At 36.4% G+C, this 23,320-nt stretch overlaps 1 protein-coding gene across 1 annotated transcript; it reads right to left on the bottom strand.

Annotated features, from left to right (window-relative positions):
- Window positions 1-273: 273 nt before the first annotated feature.
- On the bottom strand, window positions 274-1,943 carry LOC130865959 (short coiled-coil protein B-like). Its single transcript, XM_057757138.1, has one exon. It carries the CDS (start codon window positions 1,828-1,830, stop codon window positions 1,666-1,668), a length of 165 nt encoding a protein of 54 aa, XP_057613121.1. The 5' UTR covers window positions 1,831-1,943; the 3' UTR covers window positions 274-1,665.
- Window positions 1,944-23,320: the final 21,377 nt, after the last annotated feature.

The raw sequence follows: 23,320 nt of genomic DNA, 5'->3' as shown, positions 1-23,320 counted from the left end.
CTGCATTGAACCAGTGGCTTTGTGTGTGTGTGTGTGTGTGTGTATCTTAGAGTTTCTATTGCTGTGAAGAAACACTATGACCACAGCAACTCTTATAAAGGGAAAATATTTAATTGGGGTTGTAGTTTGAGTTTTCTGTCCTTCCTGGTCTCTGTCCTCCCACCAGGTCCCACAGCCATTTAGTCCCAAAGAAATCACACAGACGTCTACATTAATGATAAACCGATTGGCCCATTCGCTCAGGTTTCATATTAACTCTTTTTTTTTTCTGAAACAGCTTTTTATTAAACAGCAAAGCATAACCTGAGCACAATTTTAAATATTTGTAATGCAGTCACAAAAGGGTTACAAAATATCTGCAATGTGAGGATTACATGTCCATATAGCTATCACCACTAATACATTAGATAATTCCACGAGTCAACACAGCCCAATCTAAGAGCCATCAGCTGCATTAGTGGATCTTCCCTATTATAACATTTCAGTATTACTTTCAATATCAACTCCTTTATCAAATGAAAGCTATAAACTAAATTTTTAAAAATTATTAAAAGAAATGACTAAAATTCTGCAAACAGCGTAGCTGAGTTTACAAAATTTCTGGGAAAACAACTGAGATAAAATACTAAGGTTAACAAGTATCACATATACAAAACTCTCTTATATTCATGATTCTGATACTAATATACTCTCAATTCGTTTTGCAAAAGTTCATCTCCTGGGTACAAACCAACCTTGAGACCAAATTCTTAACTGGTCTCTCTCTGACATGTGGCTCACTTAACCCGCTTATGTCAGTCAGACTTAGTCTGCTCTCATACTGTCCCAAAGTGCAATGTGGGCCAGAGGTAACACATCTGGAGGGAAAGGATCTGGAGCTGGTTACTTCTGTTTATCCAGTTTCCCCCCTCTTTCTATCTTTCCTCAAGATTTTCTATTTTTCACATACATGTGACCAGCACTCTCATCTTTTCAACACTGAATGGGCTATTTTGTGCAAAAGAGAGTGTTGAGTTTCTCAATGTGACAATTTACATTTCAAAGAAAATCTTCATTTTTTTATAGCTTCAATCTATTTTCAGTTGATTAAAGAGAAACCAGCAATCCTATCTTATTACTAAATATCACAAACGGCAAGCTTAGCTAAGAAAGTGTCTTATTTTGGTTAAGAATCAACAATTACAGTTCAGGCTGCTCTGGTAGGTGACAACTACTCAGGTTACTCTCAGGGAGATGGGCAGGAAGAGGCAGATGGAGGAGAGGCACACGACGGTGGACAAGGTACAGAGCTGTGCATTCAGTACATGGTTTTGGTCACTTTGTCACAACATGGTTATTCTCTTGTGTATTTTACGAGTTAGGCATATGAAAAGACAGTGCTAAACCTATACATATATAAGCAAATTGGCAAAACATTCATCTTCAAGTTTCATAAATATCTGTAATTCTAATTATAAAGTCTCTACATTTGCACATTGTCATAGACTAACATAATACATATAATGTTAACTTAGGGATGGTTCCTGTTAAGCAGTTAATATTACCTAGATCTGACATTCTCTTTATAAACACTCAAGGAAGTAAAGGAGGATACTGTGTCTGGATCATATCCAAGCTTTAAAGAAAAAAAAGCAGCAACTCCATGACAAGAGGAAGGTGAACCCTTTACTTCCTTTTGCTTTTTGTATCAGTTGTTTGGAAAACACTAGAAGCAGACATGAGATTTTCTATATATTGTCCAAGAACTTGATTTTCTGATTTTAGCTTCAGATTTTCTTCCTTAACTGCATCTACTCTTGCAGAAAGATCATCCATGTCAGCATTCATCATCTTGGGTAACAAACTTGCAGCTCTTGAATGCACTCTGTTTGATGAATGGTCTTGCGTCCGAAGCGCCGGGAAGGGGGCGGGATAGGCAGGACGCCTCAGGCCGCGGCTCTCCGACCAACTGACCCATATTAACTCTTATAACATATATTAGCCCATTATTCTTATCTATGTTAGCCACATGGCTTGGTATCTTTTTCAGCGGGGCAATCACATTTTCCTTCTTCTCTATTTGGGACAGGACTGTAGAGGAATGGGCTTCCTCCTTCTACTTCTCCCTATATAACCCCATTTGTCAGTGTTTGGAGTTATTCCTTGTTCTCTCAGAGTCTTACTCAGAAAGTTCTTGCCTATGCTTATATATTCAAATGTTTACCATGCTTTGCTATGGTAGTTTCAGCATTCCAGATTTTAAATTGTGGTCTTTGACCCGTTTGAGTGAATATTTTTAAAGGATAAGAGAGGTATGTATCTAATTTCATTCTTCTGAAATTGGCAATATAATTTTGCCAGAATAATCTGTTGAAAAAGACTGTCTTTCCTGAGTATATTTTTGGCACTCTGGTTAGAAACTGGGTGTTAATAACAGTATGAGATTTTTTTTTCTGAGTCTTCTATTCTGTTCTACTGGTATAAAAGGTCATGTGTATGTGTGTGTGTGTGTGTGTGTGTGTGTGTCTGTGTGTGTCAGTATCCTACAGCCTTTGTCACTATGGCTCAGCGATATAAAGTCGGATACTGTGATACTTTCACCATTGTTCCTTTTGTTTAATTCCTTTGGCTATCTGTGGTCTTTTGTATTTCTATAGGAATTTTTAAATTATTTTTTCTAGTTCTGTAAAGTATCTAATTAATTGATATTTTGTTGAGGTAAATATGGTAACTTGATGAAAGAAATGTGGTGAATACTAATGACAGTTGTAAAAGGTTTGCTTACCATTTCAGAAAGGCTGTGATTAGTTACTGTGTAATTCGCTATCAATTTATTGTCTTTTATCTAAAAGAAACAAGTTTACCTATTAGGGCAATGTATCTAAAACAACACAATTCTTATGGTAAAAATCAGAAGTATAACTTGTAGACTTAATCTGACTTAAATTCAGATTAATTTCAGTGCTGTAAGAGAACAGAAGATTAGTGCCAGATGTTTCAGAGATTTCTCTCAGGGTAGGAAAAGTGTTGATTATTTTTAATGGCCCCATTTTCAGCTATTTGATATTTAAAAATATATCTGGTAGCCAGTTGAAGTGCAAATTGAATAATGAATTTAGCTTAATTGGTTTTCAATGTTTTTTTTTAACTTTCAAGCAAGCACATAAGAAAATTAAGTTTAAAGCATCAGCAGAGCTTTCTCCACTGTCCCTTGAAACACCTTAATTAACGATGAAGATGAGCTGCCTAAGTCAGAAGGTGTGTTACAGACGCTGACTGACAGTCGCATACACATAAGCAGTAGTAGTTTTTTTATGAAGCCAGGGCTCTGCCTGCTATCACAAGCAAAACTTGGGAAAATGCTCTTTTATTTCACAGATTGGGTTATGTGTCTTTTAATACAGAGATAGTTTCACTTCAAGTATGTCAACTGTATAAATCTTTCTTGCAGTCTATCCAGCTTGTAATTTGTTTTATTTATTCTTAAATGATACGTAAATTTTAAGCATTATATATATCATTGGAATACCACGTGATACTTTGATACATACACATATACATTATATGTTGCTTAAGTAAGCCAGTGGGCAAGGAAATGCCCCCACCTCAACTTTTGACATTATGTTGTCCTAATTAGACAAGCAAGTCACAAAATATCCTGCATCACAGAAAAGTCTATCAAATTCACTAGGCCTGTAGGTCAAAGATGGATGCCCCAACTTTGCAGAGCATCTTTGGTGACTGTCCAGGCTGTCAGCTGTTTGTCATTTCTCACATTTTTTGGAAGTTGCTTTCTTGAACTACCTGCTTACTCAGATAATATGATTTCCTTCTTGGGTCTCTGAGGGATTTGAAGATTAGATAGTTATAGTTCACCAGACACAGAAAGCAAGCTATGATAGAAAGTAAATTAGGTGTAAGACCTTGGACTCACCAAGATAGGATAGATATGAAATATTTTCTTTGAATTTGTCAAATTCAAATGGACTAGATATTGTTGATGTATTTATTGTCTGTATATATCATATATAGTCATTATACTTATTCTATATAGTTTTCTTATATGAGTTATGGCCTTTTTTATTTTAGACAAAAAGGGGGAATATAGTAGTATTTCCATTGTATTTTAATAAATAAAGACTGTCTGAAGATCTGAGAGTAAAACGGTCCCACTGGTCAACCTCACAGACCAGATTATGGTAACACACACCTTAATCCCAGTAATCACAACGACACACACCTTTAATCTCAGTAGCCACCCTAGTTGCCATAGAAATCGGGTGGTTCATGCCTTTAATTCCAGTGGTGTACACCTTTAATCCCAGCCCTAGAGAGGAATATAAGACCAGGGAAGACAGTTTTCAAGGACAGTCTTATTCTGTGAATCCTGGAGGCAGGTTCGCCATTTCAGACTGAGGTCGAGGTAAGAGCCAAGAGCTGACTGGTTTGTTTTTCGGATCTTCAGGTTGAACCCTAAGTTCTCTCTCTGACCTTTTGTTAATCATGCTTCACCCTATTCTGATGGCTAAGCTTCAAAGAGGAATGATCATCTTCAAGTGCCTAAGCTACAACAGTTCTTAGGTGGGGTCTGTGAGCATTGGTTGCAAGGCATCGTCCAGCACCAGATTCCATGATGGCAGGAGTGGTACTGGGTTTCAAGGCTAAGACCTGGTCTTACCTAGGTCTCCACCCACTAGTCTGTGAGCATCTCTCATCTGTCCTGCTGTTAAGAGACATGGAGTCATGTAGGCAGTCATTTTCTTCCTGATTCCTTTAATACATTTTGGATGTTGTTATAATAAAAGCAGACACTGAAGTTGCTCACATGAGTGTGGTAGTTCTTGGTAAGTGAATTGCTGTTCATGTGGAATGCCTGCTGGGAGAAGGCTAAAGTTTTGTTGTGTTTGTTTGTATAGGTCTGGAACACAACAAAATAAAGCAATGGAACATTAAGTCTTATTCAAACTTCTATTTATCTCCATTCTTTTGGTGCAAAATTTCTAGTTATTTCCCCTGAAGTTATAAATGCTCATAATATGTTTCCCAAATCACTATGTAAATTTTCCCCTCTTGAAACCGGTCTTTATTTCCCCACCTTGAAATGGAAGCGTCATGAAGGAATTGGTAATTATTTCTTTATTGCTCACAATGCTAATTCATTTCATTATTGTACAAGCCGAAGACCTTCAAGATGGTAACATGCGAATCCTTACCAATTTTTCCCCAGAATTGTTTTCCACTATGACTAAGTCTTGACATTCTGAAAGTCAGCTTTCTGTTCAGCCTTTTTAGTTTATTTTATGTAAAATGATCTTCTCATCCTGTAGCCATTATCACCTCTTCAAACATCCTCCCAGATGCTGCAACAGAGTGAAATATTTCTTCTTGGCACTTCCAGAGGTTCCTATCTGTCCCCAGAGGCTTCTCTAAGCCACTTAGAAAAATGACTTAGGTTTCTAGCTCATCTCTTTTTTCTTTTTAAAAAGTTTGTTTCTTACATGGGTTCTGACCAAAGCCTTTATAAAACTGTATTCTAAATGTCTTTACTCAACATTTGTTTCTTTTCTACTTTTCAGAATTAAATTCCCAACATTGAATTATAATAATGGAGAAAATAAATCTGTAGGGGCCTTCACATCTGCTTCATGGCAGATAATATTCCTGAGTATGCCTGTTATATTTATTCTGAAGCTTCAAAACCCTGAATTATAGTCTCTGTTGCTCTTGATATTTTCCTCATTCCAGTGAAGAGCTTCAGATTGGTCTGACTCTCTTCTTGGCCGTATGTTCCTCCTCTTTTAGATGCTATGCCCCCATGTCAACATCATCTTGTTGATAGCCTTTTTATGTGTGACTCCAGACACACACACCTAATTGGTTGGTTATAAAAGGCAGCAACCAGGCCTGCCTTCCTTTAATTTTGTAAAACTAAATTTGAATGCCAACACTTTGGAGAGCTGGTTGAACAAAGTAGCCTTGGGCTGTAAGGTGTAATATAACTATAGACACCCCTTTTTAGCATCTACTAAACATGAAATACATTTTCTGTCCTGGAAGAAGAGAGGGTCACTTTTATGTCTATGATGACTGAATAAGAATGGTCCCCATGGGCTTATATATTTGAATGCTTAGTCCAGTGAAGTATTATCATCTAGTGACATACTCAATGTTTGCAGAAGAATTGTACCCTGAAAAATAATTTTGATGGCACAATGTAATACATACCAAAAACCCAAATGAAATACAGCTAGCCACTTACAGCCTGGACTGTCTGCATTGGGGAAGAGATTATCTGGGACTTCCTAGTTTTGGAAAGATAAATGAATGTAAATCCTGAATAGAAAGAATTGAGCACAGCTCCTCCTCCCTTCGGTGATAGGCCTTCTACCGAGCCTTTGCCTCCATAGGTCATGAGCAGTAAGAAACACAAAAATAATACAATAAATAATCACATTTGTCTTGGGAAAAATAACTTTAAGAATATGTCCCACTGGCAATGCCTTTTTCCACAAGAAAGAAAAAACAAAACCAAAAACAAAAAATCAAAACTAACAAAAAAAGAGACAAATTTAAGAGGCAATTCACTCCAAATAAGCCTTTCCGTGATAACACATTATCATACTAGGAGAAAACTTCAATAAGTGAACCATATAATGTTTATCTCTCACTGTAATTAGAGCAAATTGACTTTTGAGACATCAAAATACTATAGCATAGCAGCTCCTTTGTGTTTCCCCAAAACTTGTATCTTGCAGCACTAATTGTTCTATGGGTTCCAGGACACTTTCTTCTGACTTCATAGTCTGTTTCTTCAATAATTCTCATGATTGTTAAAAATAAAATACCAGCCCAGAGAGGAAGCAGAGTAATCATATAATATAGTGATCTTTGTTAAGTTAGGAAGCAGAGGTCCAATCAGGCTAAGTTCCTAGCGTGAATGAAAGGAGAGAGGTATAGAACTTGATCACAGGGAAAAGATCAAGATTTATTTCTGCAAGTTAGACTCATTTTCCTGGAGTCTATTCCCCGTTTGAACACAGTGTTTCATATGTCCAGTTCTCCTTGGAAAAACATGGCCAAATAGTAAAACTGAAATTTTGGGAACAGGATATGCTTCTTTTCTTTAAACGATGACAACTGCCTAAGCACAGGACAACGTAAAACAGAAAATGCAATGTCCAAAGAGAAGGCTAAATCAGCAAATATTCTGTAAAGATTCTCCTACAGTTACACAATGCCCAACTTCATAGACTGTTCAAGACAACAATACCTCATACCACAAGGAAAGAGGCAGAGTTGTGTTTAAACATTTGCTTGATTTTCCTTTTTTCGTACATTCTAATACTTCTCCAAATTTTTTCTTTCTAAAACCTAAAAAGACAAGTAGTTATAGTGGAAAGAATGTTAAAATACTCAGAAGGCAGTTTGCAAAATATTTTATCATTCTAGATAAAAACACAACAATGCTAAATTTTAGACTCCATTAAAAGAAAATCCTGTAAAAGTTTTGTTTTTAAAGCTTCTCTACCAAAAGTAGAGTTATTTCTATGTTTAAAGTGCTCAGATCCAAATATTTGACAGACACATTTAATAGGAAACACTGTAATATCTACACTGGTAGTGGTGTTTCTGAAACAAGAATTGTTCAGTTATGCAAAGGCTGCAAGAGTCTATGTTGACACAGTACAAAGAGCAGATAGACTAGTTAATAAACTACCCACTAATCTCTACAAACGAATATGCTGCACCTGTTTTAACATTTATTCTCCAGTGAACACAGGAATATCAGGAAATGTAGCAAATCTTCAAGCAAGGTGTCCCTCCTCCTCTCTATTCCCCTGAAAGTCACTATTGGCTGGCTCTCTAACACCTCCTTTCTGCCCAGCCAGTTCCTTGGGTCTGACTTTCGACTGCCACATGCCATTGTGAGCGCTCATATTGAAATTCTGCTCTTTATCCCTTCTCTGTTGTCCATCTTTGCCTATTTCAAGGCATTGCACTCATTTAGTTTCAGTCCAACCATCAAGGCTTTAGTATTTGTCAGTGTTCATAGCAACAGTTTCCACTGTCGCCCTATGTTTCTCTACTTAAATTTCTTTTGAGGGACAACTTTTTCATTATAGTTAAGTAGGATGAAGTCAAGGTCAGAGGGACTGGACTCAAGAGTCAATAGCTACTGGGCCACCAAGAGAGCACGGGTTTATGAGAAAGATGTCTGGTACCTTTAAATTTTAATGAAGGAAGAGTCAGAATAAGAAATTAAATTTACCTTAGCAAACATGGTCTTTTCCTACAGTATTAGACTGTTATTTAACTTCATTCTCTTTCATCAGTCTTCAAACCATACAACCCTGTGGCTTCCTCTCTGGTGCTGTAATTTTCCCTCATTATTTACATAAGATGACTGCATATTTACTCTAGATGGGAAAGAAAATATATATTGAAAGACCTTTGTCATTGAACTAGCAATGAGGCTTTAATCTACTAAGAATAGTCTTTTAGCGCCATAAATCTTTTTATCTTTCTATGAATTACCACTTGGCGTGCCAAGGCCAAACATCAAAGGGGCCTCAGAGTTTCCCGACAGTTAAGTGGGCAAGCTGCTTTGGAGTTTTCAGCTAATTGGTTGATAAAAGCCTCTCCAAAGCCAGAACTTCTGAGTGACCCGATGATAGAAGACAATTTGTGTACAGGATGCCTTCAGACACTCCCCTCCCCCTGTGCAGCCCCCTCTGAAGCTAGAGTTGAAGGATGTGTGTAGCATGGTCTCAAATATTTGGCAGCATCGCGACAGGGTTGGTTTGTCCGATTTGCTTGCTTGCTTGCTTGTTTTGTGGAGTTTGCTTTTCAGGATAAATCCTCACAGGGATCGATTTATGAGGGCTGAGAAGATTTACCTCCCTGGATTCTGAAAACTGTTTCTGGATCTGTACCATCTCTTCTGAAAATGCAAGAGAAGAAAACATTTCCCATGAGGCAGTTGCCTGTCCAACCAATCCCACTCTTCAGTCATTCTTTAGTGCACTTGCTTTATGTCTTGATTTTGAAAATCACAATCCCAGTGCTCACTGCATTAATAAAACCGTCATTGCCATTCCCAGAACCCTACTCCTATACCAACATAATTCTAAGTAGATACAAGATGCAAACACCTCAGAAGCCACCTCAGAAGACTGATCTCTAGTCTATTCATACAATACACTACCTCTAACAAGAAAAAAAATTCCTGACACATGAAAAATTGCAGACTGGCCTCAAGATCATTAGGCTGAAGGTTACTCCCAAATACACACTGTATGAATCTCTTCACAGGCAATTCTAATTATCAAAAATACAGAGAAATCAGAGTAGTACTTTCCTCATTGAATGAAGGTGGGGGTTAATTAAGAAGAAAGAACACAGGGGAATTTCTGATGGGAACATCATATTGTGGATATTAGTAGCATAATGAACGACTGGGTGCATTCATTAGTCATGATTGAACTTAATGCTATTTCATTGCAAGTGTTTAATATATAAAATATTCTAAATATTTAATTTAATTAATGATGGACGCAAAAATACAGAAAATCATTTCACTTGTTTTGAAATGTATCACAAAATAAAGTGTCTTGGATTGATAATTGAGGGGAATTGGCAAGTGTGTGTGTGTACAATAAATGAAATTAAAAGCTAATGACAAATAGCGTTTGCTGGTACTCACTGTCAAATGCTCTCATCTTCATGGTGTGTTTGAAGGATTTTATAAAATAGTAGTGAGGAAAAAGATCATAGTTCTTGCTCATTTATAATTATTGAGTCTTAGTGAATTTCCTAGAATCTTGAATTTATATACTTTTTTTTTTGTTTTATAGGAGGAGGTTTATAACTAATATCTCAGGAAAATAAGGACACTATTTGGAAAACACATATAAGAGTTAAGACAGATCAGTGGGGGAAGCACTCACCATGCAGTCCCAAGGACCTGGGTTCTGAACCTCAGCACCGACATAAAAGCCTGGCACAGTGGTGAAGTTTGCAACCCCAGCAGTGGACGTAGGGTGTTGTGTGTTATGTGAACACTGGCCTGTTCTTGATGCTCACTTGCTAATCCATCTAGGGCTCTGGTTTAGAGCTAATTTCTTTCTATCATTTCACCTTCTTCACTCATTCCAGTATTCAAATCCAGGGAAGAGCACTGCCCACAATGGCGGGCACATCAACCAGTGCAGCAAAGATAGTCTTTAGAGATAGGCTTGCAGCAAACCTTGTCTGTCTGAGCCCTCTAAAAGTACATTCTCGGGAGACTCTACATTGTAGCTGCTTAACCATTTCAATGGGCAATCCAAAACCTCGGATCAGAATAAAAGACAAACAATGAAGGTCTTTTGAAAATAAAGGTTTAAAGATATACTTTTACAAGTTTTTGATCTTTCAATTTTCTGATTTACATATTTCACTTTTGTCTATTTAAAATTTTGTCAAATTTGTGATGAAATTGACTCTCCCCAGCGGTCTGAACATGGTCCATCTCATTATTTTCACTCAGTTAGTCTCTAAGTAGTTTCAATTATGTCTTTTATTAAAACATTTTCAAAATACCTTCATTCTGGTGAGAAGTAAGCATTCTAAGAAAACCCCCCATCTTGTTGCTTCTGTATTAATTCTGCTTAAGTATTTTCCTTTTTTTTTTTTTTGTTTGTTTCTTTAGCATGCTAACTACACAGCCTTTCATGGAACTTGAAGTAACAAACATGGTGGACTCTGCCAGGAGAGGTGTGCTCTGCTCACAGCTTCAGGGCACTATTAAGGATGTTGACTTCTTCAAGGATAAAGTTACATTCATATTTGTGATCTAATCTCTTTGAACTCACTTTCTTTCAACAACCTGATTTCTATTTGAGTGGTTTCATGGCCTGAAAGGTAACTTATAGGCTAAATAGTAATGGATAATTCAGAAATATTACAATTATTTTAGCAATGTTGATTCACAAAGATAGTCTACATTTTATTTCTTTAGCCATGCTAGGAAATAAAAAGATTGGGTACAATTTGCTGATATGATATTGTAGCACTTGCAAGAGTCTTAAAGATCAAATATCTGAATTTCTTTTTCAAAATTGCTTGATGATCAACCTTCAATTTTAGGTTAACATTGGTAAATATTTTCTCTAAGTTCAATAAAATAAGGAAACCTTGATTTTTTAAACATACTTGAATAAATCCTACTATATAAAAGCTCTGAAGAAAAGGACCATGGTTCAAAGAAATATGAATCAGCTCCTATTATCTTATAAAAGAGATACTTGGCAATCAATAAATGGCTGATTGAATGAACAAATGAGAACAGAATGGTCTCTCTCCCTCTTCAAACTGACAATAGCACTAGATTTTCATTTGGTTTACTTGAGTTTGCTTTGCTTTATTTAGTTTGGTTTTGGTTTGTTTAATGGCACTCCTCGGCTCTGAGCAGAAGCCCATAAAGCTCATAACTTTAAAATGAAATAAAAAATTGATCCTTTGCTGCCATTGTAAACTGGCTGGAAATGGTGAGTGAAAGATACACACCCACACCAACAACTTTGTTCCTCTAAGTGCTGAGTTTTCTCCTCATCCTGTGCTTCTCAGACGTTTTTCTCCAGAGACTTGAAGGCGGTTGTCCCAGAATGATCTATTTTTATGAATCTGCATGGATTACAGTTTACTCTGCTGTCTGGCAGGGAAGGTAGTTATTAAAACACGGAGCCAGAAAAGATAGAAGTGGCCCACTAGAGAATTGTCACAAGTGAAAACAGACAGACACAATGAGGAAAAGGAACATTTTTAACATACCCCATGTTGCTGGAAACAGTTGCCAGGAGCATCTATGGTTCACACAAACATCCCTCCGTTCTTTTTAGCCACTGTCAATGTTGCAGAGATGCAAAAGCTCCAATCTGGCCCAGCCTCTTTTTTTTTTCTTTACAATTATCTACTTCTAGTTTGTACTTTAATGAGGAATTTTGCTGTTGTTGTTGTTTGGTTTGTGGCTTGTGTTTTTCCATTTTGGCAACCTTATCAACATGTATTTTTAAGACTCTTTGATTGGTTAACATATTTAATTGATCAATTGAAAAAGAACACAGTACCACGTTCTTTTTCTTTCTGGGTTAGCACCTTTTTGTATGTAAGACAATTCTATGCATCCAACATTACAATATTTTAGACTGTAATTTCTTCCAAAACTTTTGGAAATCAATGTTTATGTTGCATATTACAAATTGAAGCCATATTCCATCTATAATGCTATTCAAGTGTTGTTAACTATGTTTTAATGGGCCTCTGTGTTCTCACTAATATACAGTGCTTCCTCGTTCATGTATCAAAGTCTCATTTATGGTAGTTTCCTCTTAAATACATTGGTTTATTTTATATCTCTAGCCATACGGATCTCCTAATGACTAAAACTGCAAAAATATTCAGGAAAGCATGGATTTCTCACTTTTGTTATTCAAACGCATTATGGGGGTTCTTGTCATTGACATTCCCCATCTAAAAGTTAGAACAGTCTTCTCAGATTGCAAAACTATTCCTGATAGTTTTTGGGTTGACCTAGGAAAGTGGCGATCCTCAAAACTGTACTGAACGTCAAAAAATAGACCAGTAAGTAATTTATGTTTTTTAAACCTTTTTAAAGCTTTATGATTTCTCATGAATAATTCTTTCATGTCTTGTTTGATTAGGTTCTACATACTTACATATTGTTACCACGAAAAATAATGTTTTTGGTTGTATCTTTTAAGTCGTATTATCTAATTATTTTAAGCAAATTTTCCTGTAATTACTCATGTTCACATGCTGAGTACCTGTTTTCTTTCTTTCCTTTTTACTTTCTTTATATTTATTCTATGCGTCCTTTACATCATTGTGTCTTGAATCCTTTCATTTCCTCGCCTTTTCACACCTAAGTGTTTTAATTCTCTATTATTCTTCTCCAGGAAGACAAGTTTTGAATGCCCACCAGACCCTGGTAAAAATTAGTCAACACCTCAGGAAAGTTAACACCTTCAAACTTCTCCTCTGTAAACTATATGACACCAACATTTTCATTGAATAACACAATGCCAATATTTCCCTGTCTCATTCCTGTTGGAAAAAAATAACCTAAGGATTTTTTTTTATTATTGTTTCTTCATGAGCCATATGTCCCACCCTCATCTATCCCAGACTTAAATTGTAGAGTATTTCAGAGTATGTTTTATCAATTCAGATGGACTGAATCTAAAAAGAAATAGTGTTATATGGTATAATTGAGTTTCAGAATTTTCATTTATGGCATCTTTTGCTTAGGGAAGGTACACATAAGTTATTCCATAAGGTTTCTGAGACATTTAATAATAAATAAGTAAATACACTGCTTACTTGATATCTTAATTTGTTTAACAGTATAATCTCTTAAGTATATTTTAATATCCTTCAGTCCTTCAAAATATTCTCCAAGAAGGGCGAGTGTAAAACATTAGCTGTTTGGACCTGTAAAATGTCCACTCAGTTCCATAGAAACCCTGGTTCCAATGGTCAAGTCACAAGTTAACTGTAGCATGTAGGGTAGAGAAAACTGCAAATATTTTACATTAAAAGAATAGAAAATAAAAGTTTCATTAGATGCGATTCTTTCCGTAGGGAGAAAACCAACTTGTTCCCTCTGTTTCATTACCTCCGGAATATTAATGCCATGGTATCCAAGCAACAGGATGGGAACACTTATTATCTTATCATGCTCGGGTGATTAAATTTGCTGTCACATAAAAATTAGAGCTATATGACTAGAGAGAAGCAGCAACTTTCTTCCATCTAAATGGAGAAAAATACACTGAATGGCCTTTGACCAAATCCCATACTCAAATGCCCAGCATTCAAGTGGACATAACTAAAAGCGTGTAGCTCCATGACAGGTAGGGGTTCAGCATGGATAAAACTCACACCCATTTGGGAGTCTGTAAGGGGAAAATGCGGCAGATAACCCTTTAAAATCAGTTCTTTGTATACAGCTTTCTTGGTATCTCTTTGAGATATTTTAAATGTAGGAAATAGATTTGCCGTAAAATTTTGCCGTCTTAATCGTTTTTCAGTTTACAGCTTACAAGTAGCACCTACATTTTCATGTCATGCTACTGTCAATGCTTCCCACTCATGAACTCTTCCACTTTTTAAAACTGCCTCTCTATGCTTGTATGGTTTGGGTATACAATGTCCTGAAGTGCTCCTCTCTTGATGGCCTGGTCCCCAGCTGGTGGTGCTATTGAGAAATATTAGGTCATGAGTTCATAGCTGTTCGGTGAGTCTCATCTACTTGAAGAAATTAAATCATAGTCACAAGAGGCATTTTTCCAGGTTGCACTTCTCTCTGTGAAACTTTCTTTCCTCCCCTTCTTCCCCCTACCCCCTTATTCCTTGGGTTCTTAAATTCATGGCCCCTTTTCCTTTCATGTTACTTATGTGCTTGCATGCATGTGTGCATAGTGTGTGTGTGTGCATAGTCTCTGTGTGTGTGTGCATAGTGTGTGTGTGTGCATAGTCTGTGTGTGTGTGTGAGAGAGAGAGAGAGAGAGACAGAGACAGAGAGAGAGACAGAGAGAGATCTAAATATCTAATTGTAACTGGCTCAGTCTGTAGTCTGTATAAAGTTACTTTATGCCTATCTTTAAGTCAGCGTGTTTCCTGTTTAGTTATTGAGAGGCCGGACTTCTTATTGGTTCAGAGAATTAATTCTTTATGAGTTTCCACTGAGAAAGTATTTCTCCTGTTTCAGGGGTTGCTTTGTTACCCTGCTAATTGTGTTTTTTTAAGAACAGAAATTCTGAATTTGGATGTAGTCTTTTTAAATTTTTTATTGACGTATTCAGAAAGCTATTTTTAAGCACAATGTAATGAATTTTCCCATAAGCTTTGTGCTGAGACCCTTTATAATGTTACATCTATTATAGTCTAAGATGTATCTCTCTGAAGTTCTTATACTTAATTCTAATATCTGATACCTCATAATATAAAAATTTTTGGAGACACAGTCTTTAGGAGCAAAATTGAAATAAGGTATTCAGAATGTGGCCCAACGTAGCATGCTAGGATCATTTTAAGAAAATAAATGTACACAACCGTACAGAGGAAAACTGAGCTAGAGCCCAACGAGAACACAGCCATCTGCAATCCATGGACTGAGGTTTCACCGTATCCCAAACCTACTGACAAATTAATTGTTCACTATTAGTTTCCAGAACTCTGAAAAACAAAGGCCCTGATGTTGAAGACACTTAGCAGACAGTTGTGTTATGGAAGCTGTTGAAAACTGAAGGGGTGCATAATGTATATTTTTCATTTATTATTCTTTGACAGTGTACGTAATGAATTTTGTTCATTTTCACATCCCATGACTTTTTCTCATGCCCTCCTCACTCCCACTGAGCCCCCTTCTTCTCCCCAAGCAGCCCCACCTTTATAGTAGGTTTCAAGTGTGCATGTTTGGTTTGGTTTTATTTTTGTGGTTCCCTGAGGTTAATTAGGATTCCTGGTATGAACACAGTTCCATGGGGGGGGGGGGGGTAATTAGTGGTCCATTGGCAACTTAACAATAATGACAGCACTGAAGAAAAGGACTCCTCCTCCAACAGCAACTGTTAACTTCCAGTAACGTTTCTGGGAGGGATACCGCATGAGCTCCACCTGTGATGAAATCACGACAAACGCATCCTGTACGGAACTTATGTAGATGGCCACAGCTGCTGTGACTTCATGGGTGCAGTAATTATCTCCATGAGGCAGCTTGTTCTACCTCTAGCTCAGCAGTTCTTTCTACCTCCTGTTCTCAACATCCACAGAACCTCGGAGCTGCTTTGCTTTCCTCATGGTTGTTATTCCCTGGAGGTTATGCCCAACTGGACTTGAGTATCATTAGCTCCTTACAATTCCTTGGTTTCTCTTTAAAGCTTGACTTTAATACTACTTTTTGCAAGGAGATAATGCAGATTTGCATAGAATTATTTATTCATTAGTTTCTCTAATGGGAACTGGGAATGTTATACAGAATGACATTGCAGCATCACAAGAATGTTGATAGTAACAGAATCCACGGATCTTCCTGAAATGCATCAAATTTAAGCTCACTCTGTGTGTGGCTGTTTATGTATGTGTGTATTTATATCTACACAATTTGAGCACATGTATAGGTTTAAGCATCAATATTCTGTCTTTGATAACCAAAACTGTTTCTGCCATTAATCTGTTATTTAGATTATTTTGTCATTTCAAGAATGTTATGTTATGTAAATGAATTCGCATGATAACATTCACATTAGTTATTTCACAAAACATCATCCCTTTGAGACCCATCGTTTGATTCATTGTCTTATTCTTTTCTAAGGCTGAGTAGTATTTCAGGGTTTGTATGTAGCAGGTTTATTTAACCATCCTCCCACTGAACAATATCTAGGATGCTCCAAGTTTGAGGCTGTTACCTTTAAGTCTCATTTTTTCTGTCGTCTATTAGTCTCATTTTATTTGTTTTCTAATTTTCTGTTTGAAACACCATTGTTCTTTCTTGCCTTTCTATGGATTAATAGAACATTTTCAGAATTGTAGTTATATATATATGTGTGTGTGTATGTGTACGTATACATATATGTTTATATATTTTTTCATATATATACATATATATATAATTTATAAACTTTTAAAAATCACTTCTCCCAATTGATTTCTAAGGTAATTATTGATATTCTCACATCATAGGTGAGATACTGGGCTCAAATAGGATGAACTTTAAGTTCACACAATTCATAGCCACAGAACTAGAGTCAGAACATAAGCCTGGCTACGGAATTCATGTTCTTGCCTTACTCCACACTGCTGACTACCGACTGTTGGTCAGGCCAGGAGAACCTTATCCCTGTGAGTCAGCTAACCGGCAAAAAATCCACAGATGAGGTCACACTGCACAAGTTTCAAAATACCATACCTTAATGATTTGACTTTTGTTGGTTCTTCAATTTACCTGTTTACTCTTTCAAACTGTTGGAAGTCAGTTTGCTGGAATGCAACCTCCTGCTCCAATTTTCCTCCTTCAGCCTCTATAAAGGAAAATACAGGAACCCCATTTTACTGGAGTTCCACTTTCTGAAGTTTCAGTTGGCCGCGGCCAACTGTGGTTTGAAAATATTAGGTGGAAAATTCCAGAGATAAACAATTCACAAGTTTTAAATTCTTCACTATTCTAAATGGCATGTTGATATTTTGTACTCTATCACCCCACCCTACCAGGGACATTGTATTGACTTGTCTGATATTTTCACACTGTCAGAGGAAAAACAAAAGTGGTCTTAAGCTTAACCGTAATGTTGTTGATCAAATATAAACACTTCTTTCAGAACTGACTTTCTAAATTCAAGACAAGGAAGAATCTAGAAGCTCTTACCAAGCTCGCACATTAAAACCTGTCTATCCAACAGTCATCTAGTAGACTGTGATATCACAGTAGTGACATTGTTCAAGTGACACTTATTTTATTAGTGATAACTCCAAAATACAGGAAGTAGAAAACCTGGATATTCTGGTGTGCCATTGCGGGGCACTTTTAAGTGAAAAAGGAATAGTTCCAGACTTAATACCAAAAGAAAATAAATTCCAGGTTGAGGAGCCAAGATCTATTGTATAACTGAGTGTGTATGTGTGTGAAAGTTTTGTGTGTGTGTGAAAGAGAAGAATTATCTTAACTATTACTATATTACAGTTTTAATTTTGTTTTTAGCTATTGCTATTTTCTTGTTCCTAACTTATGAGTTAAACTCTACATGCAGATATGTCTTGCTCACAGGTACAGGCATCCTCTGACTGTCTTGGCTATTTTCACAGTTGCTAAGCAACGGTTACTCTGATTCAACTCATGAGGGTCTCCTCAGCAGTTTGCTTATATATTCATCTGGCCTGGGCATGGCTGGTTATTTAGATTTGTCTTGATTTCTGTCTTATTAGAAATTTTCCAAAGATGTGAACTAAGACACATTCATCTCTCATTTCTCCAATATGTACTAGTTAAACTATCAAATATTTACTGAACTCAGTTAAACTGAATTAGCCTTTAAAAACTCTTGAGTATATCTGCTGAGCTGTTTCGATGAGAGATAAATGAAAATATTCCTTGATAAAAATCCATGAAATGTTTTATTTGGTAGATTATGTGTCTCAATTATTTTGATGGGAATTTGCAGATTTATTAAGAAGCACACATTTTCTGACTGTTATGCAGACAATTCTTCAAGTCATGGCATTTTCATCTTCAAAATTATTTGAAATTGAAATTGTCAAAGGAAAAACAAAAAGTATGTTCAGTTTTCAACTTTACTACCATTGATTAAACAGTAAACTCCTTCTTTCAGAATAGTCTCTCTCTAAATTCAGGATAGGGACAGGATAGGAAGTAATTGCCCAGCTCAGATATTTAAAACCTTCTTCCAGGGAAGAAAGTCATTTAGTTGACTTAATAACCCCTTTATACATTTAAGTAATACTTAGCTTTATGAAGTCATAAAATATATGTATGGTGATATACTCTTCTTCTAAAACAACTACTATAAACCATGATTTGTTAGGGTTTTAAACATAAATGCTTTTTGAGGAAGGCATATATATGACAATTTATACTGCTTCACTGTCCCTGTCTATGGGCTTCTTATAGTACATTTTCCCCGTGAAATATTGCTACTTAAATACAACAGAAGTATTACTGATTATCATTAGTGTGTTTCTATTTTTAATCAGTAAATTAAGTTTGATTATTTGAATGTAATTGGTCATAAAAGGATTGATTACCTGAATTTTTAATTTAATAAGAAATAAATATACACACAATAATGATTGTATAGTTTTAAGCTCAAACTTCACTTGAGCACACAGAATATTCCTCTTCAGGTTAAATAGACTGTCACAGAGAGTTATAAAATGACCCACAATTCCTAAGAAAGAGCCTACATTGCCTTACAGTTTTAAAATGCATTTACATTGTCATAGCAGGAGAGCAAGATGTGGAGATTAAATATTGAGAAAATTTTTATCTTTGTCCAATTTTGTATTTTTCAGTCTAGTATTTTTATCACTATTGACTCATCAGCTTCAAGATACTGACATTCTGCTTTCTCACTCTTCGCTGTCTTGCCTGCTTCAGTCACCTTTGTCCACTCCTCCTGTACACATTGGATTTCACTGTCCATTTTGCATCTCAGATCATACTTGAAAACAATTTGCCATGTGTCTGCCCATCCAACTACCATCTGTCTATATCCTTAAGAGAAGCCAATAAATTTTGTATCACTTTCTGAAATTATTTGCACAGTTCCAACACATCATATGGTTTCTTTCTACACCCACCATTTGTTCATTCATAACGCATTTGTATTTGGGGGGTACTTTGCTTTCTATGGTAAATTATCTTTTCTGCCCTCAGCATTTTTTAAAATTTTTATTTATTTATTTTATTTATTTTTATTGAGCTCTACGTTTTTCTCTGCTTCCCTCCCTGCCTCTCTCCTCCCCTTCAACCCTCTGCCATAGTCCCCATGCTCCCAATCCTTAGAGTTTCGGTTTTATGGTGCTTTTGTACTTAAAAACATCATAAATGTTTTTTCAAACAATTTTTTAGAATATTAGCTTTTAAGTTCTTTCAATGTCATATTTTTCTAAATGTAAGTCAAGGAACAAATCACAAGAAACCTAAAAATTAATAGTGAGCTAACTGAGAGAAGGTCTGACTTATTTGGCTCTTTATCAGGAGTGAGGCTTGCAATGGTTATGCCAAATTCATGAAAAGTAGTTGGGCAATAGCAATAGAATGGTTTGAGAAAATGTATTCAAGAAAAAGACATTAACCTACAACCATGTTTTAAACAATGTACGCCATTAGATAATACAAGGTGGCATTGCCAACAGCCCTGCCATGTTGTTTTTCGATTTCCACAGATCTGCTCCCAGAAAAGATGCCTACTGCCAGCCTGCCAGCCCCCCACCCGCCAAAAAAATTGAAGTTAAGCAATGTTGGTACAATGTCTTTCCTTTTATCTGATAACACCAACAACCTTGCAGGGGGTTGTTTAAGAAATGGGCCAAAGGCTAAGAGTGATGGAAATGCCAGTAACAGTTAACTGGCACTTTTAAATTTGTGTTTGGGACTTTATAGTAGATGGAGTTTGTTTTTAATAAAGAAAAGAGTTTGTAAAAGATTGCAGTTCTTTTTTGTTTATTGTTATTCTATAGAAGTCAACCTGGAGCTCTGTTGGTAGTAATTATGGGAATGACAAGCTACATGCAGATAAGACTGACGCAAGACAACAGCCCTGTCGAGAATAATGAATTCTTAGCTTGTGTTGCTATTCACTGTCATCAGACTCCTAACCCTTCATTCCTTAGTAGGAAAACGAACAAACATGAATGAAATGTTACAGTTCTGTAGTGACTGCATCTGACAAGGGGAGTCTTCCCTATGGATATCTTTGAATGCTCTTTCTAGGCTGTTCAATTCCTGAAGTTTATATAAATTTTAAATTAGAATTATTGATAATAAAAAACTCTTTTTTGAACTTTTAATAGAATTTTTAAGTATGTCAAGCTGAAAATTGCAGCGAGTTAATTTTTGTTCTATGAATAATTGACAGCACGGAGGACCTAACTGGTGGTGACTCAGAATCTTTTTCGTCAAACATTAACACTTGCCAAATGTGAGCAGGTGGTGAGAGTGGGAATTCCCCTACTTCCCTGGGATCCTTCTGCCTGGTTCACCACCTTTCCTGATGGAGTCTTGTGCACAATGGCTACCGAAGCCTCATTCTGCCGACACATCCGGGGTTAGAGTTCGACCTCTGCACTTTCCTACTGCCTTCTCCTGCAGATAAACCCACTTTGATTGCTTTCAGAGCCAAGTCTCGTCCAGCCAGGGTTTCTTCCGAGTGCCAGAACTTCATCTTTGACTCTGCTCTAGAGAATTCACTTTAGTGTGCTCCAAGCAATTGAAATGCAAACTATTACGGTTACATTTTTTTCCACTCCCCGTCCTTCCAGCCTTTTCAACACAGATGGATATTTATTATTTTTATTGCTGTTTTGAAAACTACAGCATTTTATTTTTGGTAAAGGACAAAAATAAAGAACAGACGGGCTGAAGAGGTGGTTCACTTAGTAAATAAAGCATTTGGAAGTCAAACACGAGGACCTGGGTAGGAACCCCAGATCGGATGTAAAATTGCTGAAGATGTACACTTGAAATCCAGTGCTGGGAAGACGGACAATAAACGATATCTGGGGCTCCTAGTCAGTATAGCCTATTGCTGAGTTCTGGACCAATGAGGGACCTTACCTCAAAAGATGTATTTAGTGTTCTTGAGGATGACATCCAAGGTTATCTATCTATCCTCTGGTCTCCATGAGCACCTGCATATATGTGAAATTCACTCTACACATGTGAACTTGCATATGCGCAAACCTACACAGCTTGCATATTAATTACTTTTTAAAGTAAAAGAACATTAATTTCAAAAGCAGGAATAAAAGGAGACGAATGAGAGGTGCTGAAGGCATTAAAAACAGTAAAGGAACACTGCAAAAAGATTTCCATAAATTTGGCAACTGATAAAAAAAGAAATTTGTACTAATGTAAATAAGATGAAAATTTCAAAAGTATAAAAATTTATGATAGGCTTTTAAATAAAAATGAACTAAAGCCATAATTAAGGCTATCGTAAGAAAAATCTATGCTTGTATGATTTTATTTGGCTAAGTATATCAAACATTTCAGGATGATATGTCAATCCTATAAAAATATATAATTTAAAAAGTATATTAATGTTAAATAAATATTTATGATTAAATATATTAAATGGATCATTGCCATATGACTTACCAGAGAATTCAAAGTTGATAGAGCATTTGAAGATACCCCAATTTTTAAGTTTAGAAAAATATCTGGATATGTACAATATCTAGGCACTATATACATAGTTGTTATAGTATATTATTTGATATTAGTATGTTTTATATTAAAATTACAGGGAAAGTCTCTACTCATCATCATTTCTGCAGAGCCGAGGGTGGGACCTGTAGTCTTAGTCACACAGCAGTGTAGTTACAGCATCAAGAGCATCATTTACTGGGAAAAACATGCACTTTTCTCAAGAAGATACGACACTGTACAATCACTGATCAGGTTTGCTGGAAGCAAAAATTTAGTAAAACCTAGAAATAGCTAATTTTTCGAAACCCTGACAGGATTTGAATGAACACATGCTATAAACTAGAAACAATATGTCACACATTTAAATAAATTTAAAATAAATATATATGTATATGAAATATTGCACTTTGAGTAAATACTCAACAGGGCTGTTAGTCAAAATTGAAGGTACAGTCATCTAAAATTATTGGAAAACAAAACAGGTTCACTTATTTTCCTCAGTGTAGCTATGCAAATCCTGTGGGATGCATCCTACTAGAACTTAACCTGTAGCTCAACCTAAAATGTGCATTTTGCTTCATCTATTTGTAATAAATAAATTGTCATGTTGTGTTTACACACAGAGCCTCATGGGTAGCTGACAGGCAATCTCTCACTAGGCTACTTCCTTGGCTCTGCTCATCTTCCAATTTACAGACAATATATAAAACAAATGGTATGTGCCCCCTCAAGGAAAAAGATTTTGTCCTTCTTACTAATTTCCCCGTTGTGAATTGTGGAGTAATGGCCCAACAGTGGCTGCACCATGGAGACCAACATTGTTGTTGGAAGGTCTTCTTTTTGCTACTGCTATGTAATATATGATATTTTATGGGTGTATCAGGCAAACAGCTGTAACAAGAACAGCAGGAAACAGAGCATTTCAGGTTGTTAAGGAAAGCTCAATGCAGAGGGCATCGCATTTTCAAAGACAGGCAAAGCCCATAGGCAGAGCTGGAGAGTGATCGCAGCTTACAGTACTCCTGCAGCAATGCTTTCGTTGTATTGGTGGTCTTTGTGTTCTCCAACCGCAAACCAAAATGAACCTTTCCTCTCTTGAGGTGCTTGTTGTCAAGTATTTGGCCACAGCAGCAAGAATGTCATACATTGGAGATATATATTCAGTTATGTCATGTTGATACCTCCAGTAAGCAAGCTGGAGAAGGGGTTCCAGTGAAAGTGATTCTCATTAGCAGAGAACATCAGACAATGAAAGGCACTGTGGTAATGTGAAGACTGAAGAAATAAGTATCTTCACCCCATTGACTTGCCCTACCCTATGCTTTCTGACTGATGGAGCCTCGTGTTGGCAAGTGACATGCGTCAATTCTGTATTATTTTTGCTTTTCTTTTCTT

Source organism: Chionomys nivalis, chromosome 24 (genome assembly GCF_950005125.1).
Source record: "Chionomys nivalis chromosome 24, mChiNiv1.1, whole genome shotgun sequence".
NCBI classification, from domain to species: domain Eukaryota; kingdom Metazoa; phylum Chordata; class Mammalia; order Rodentia; family Cricetidae; genus Chionomys; species Chionomys nivalis.
This window is presented reverse-complemented; position numbering and strand designations above follow the sequence as displayed.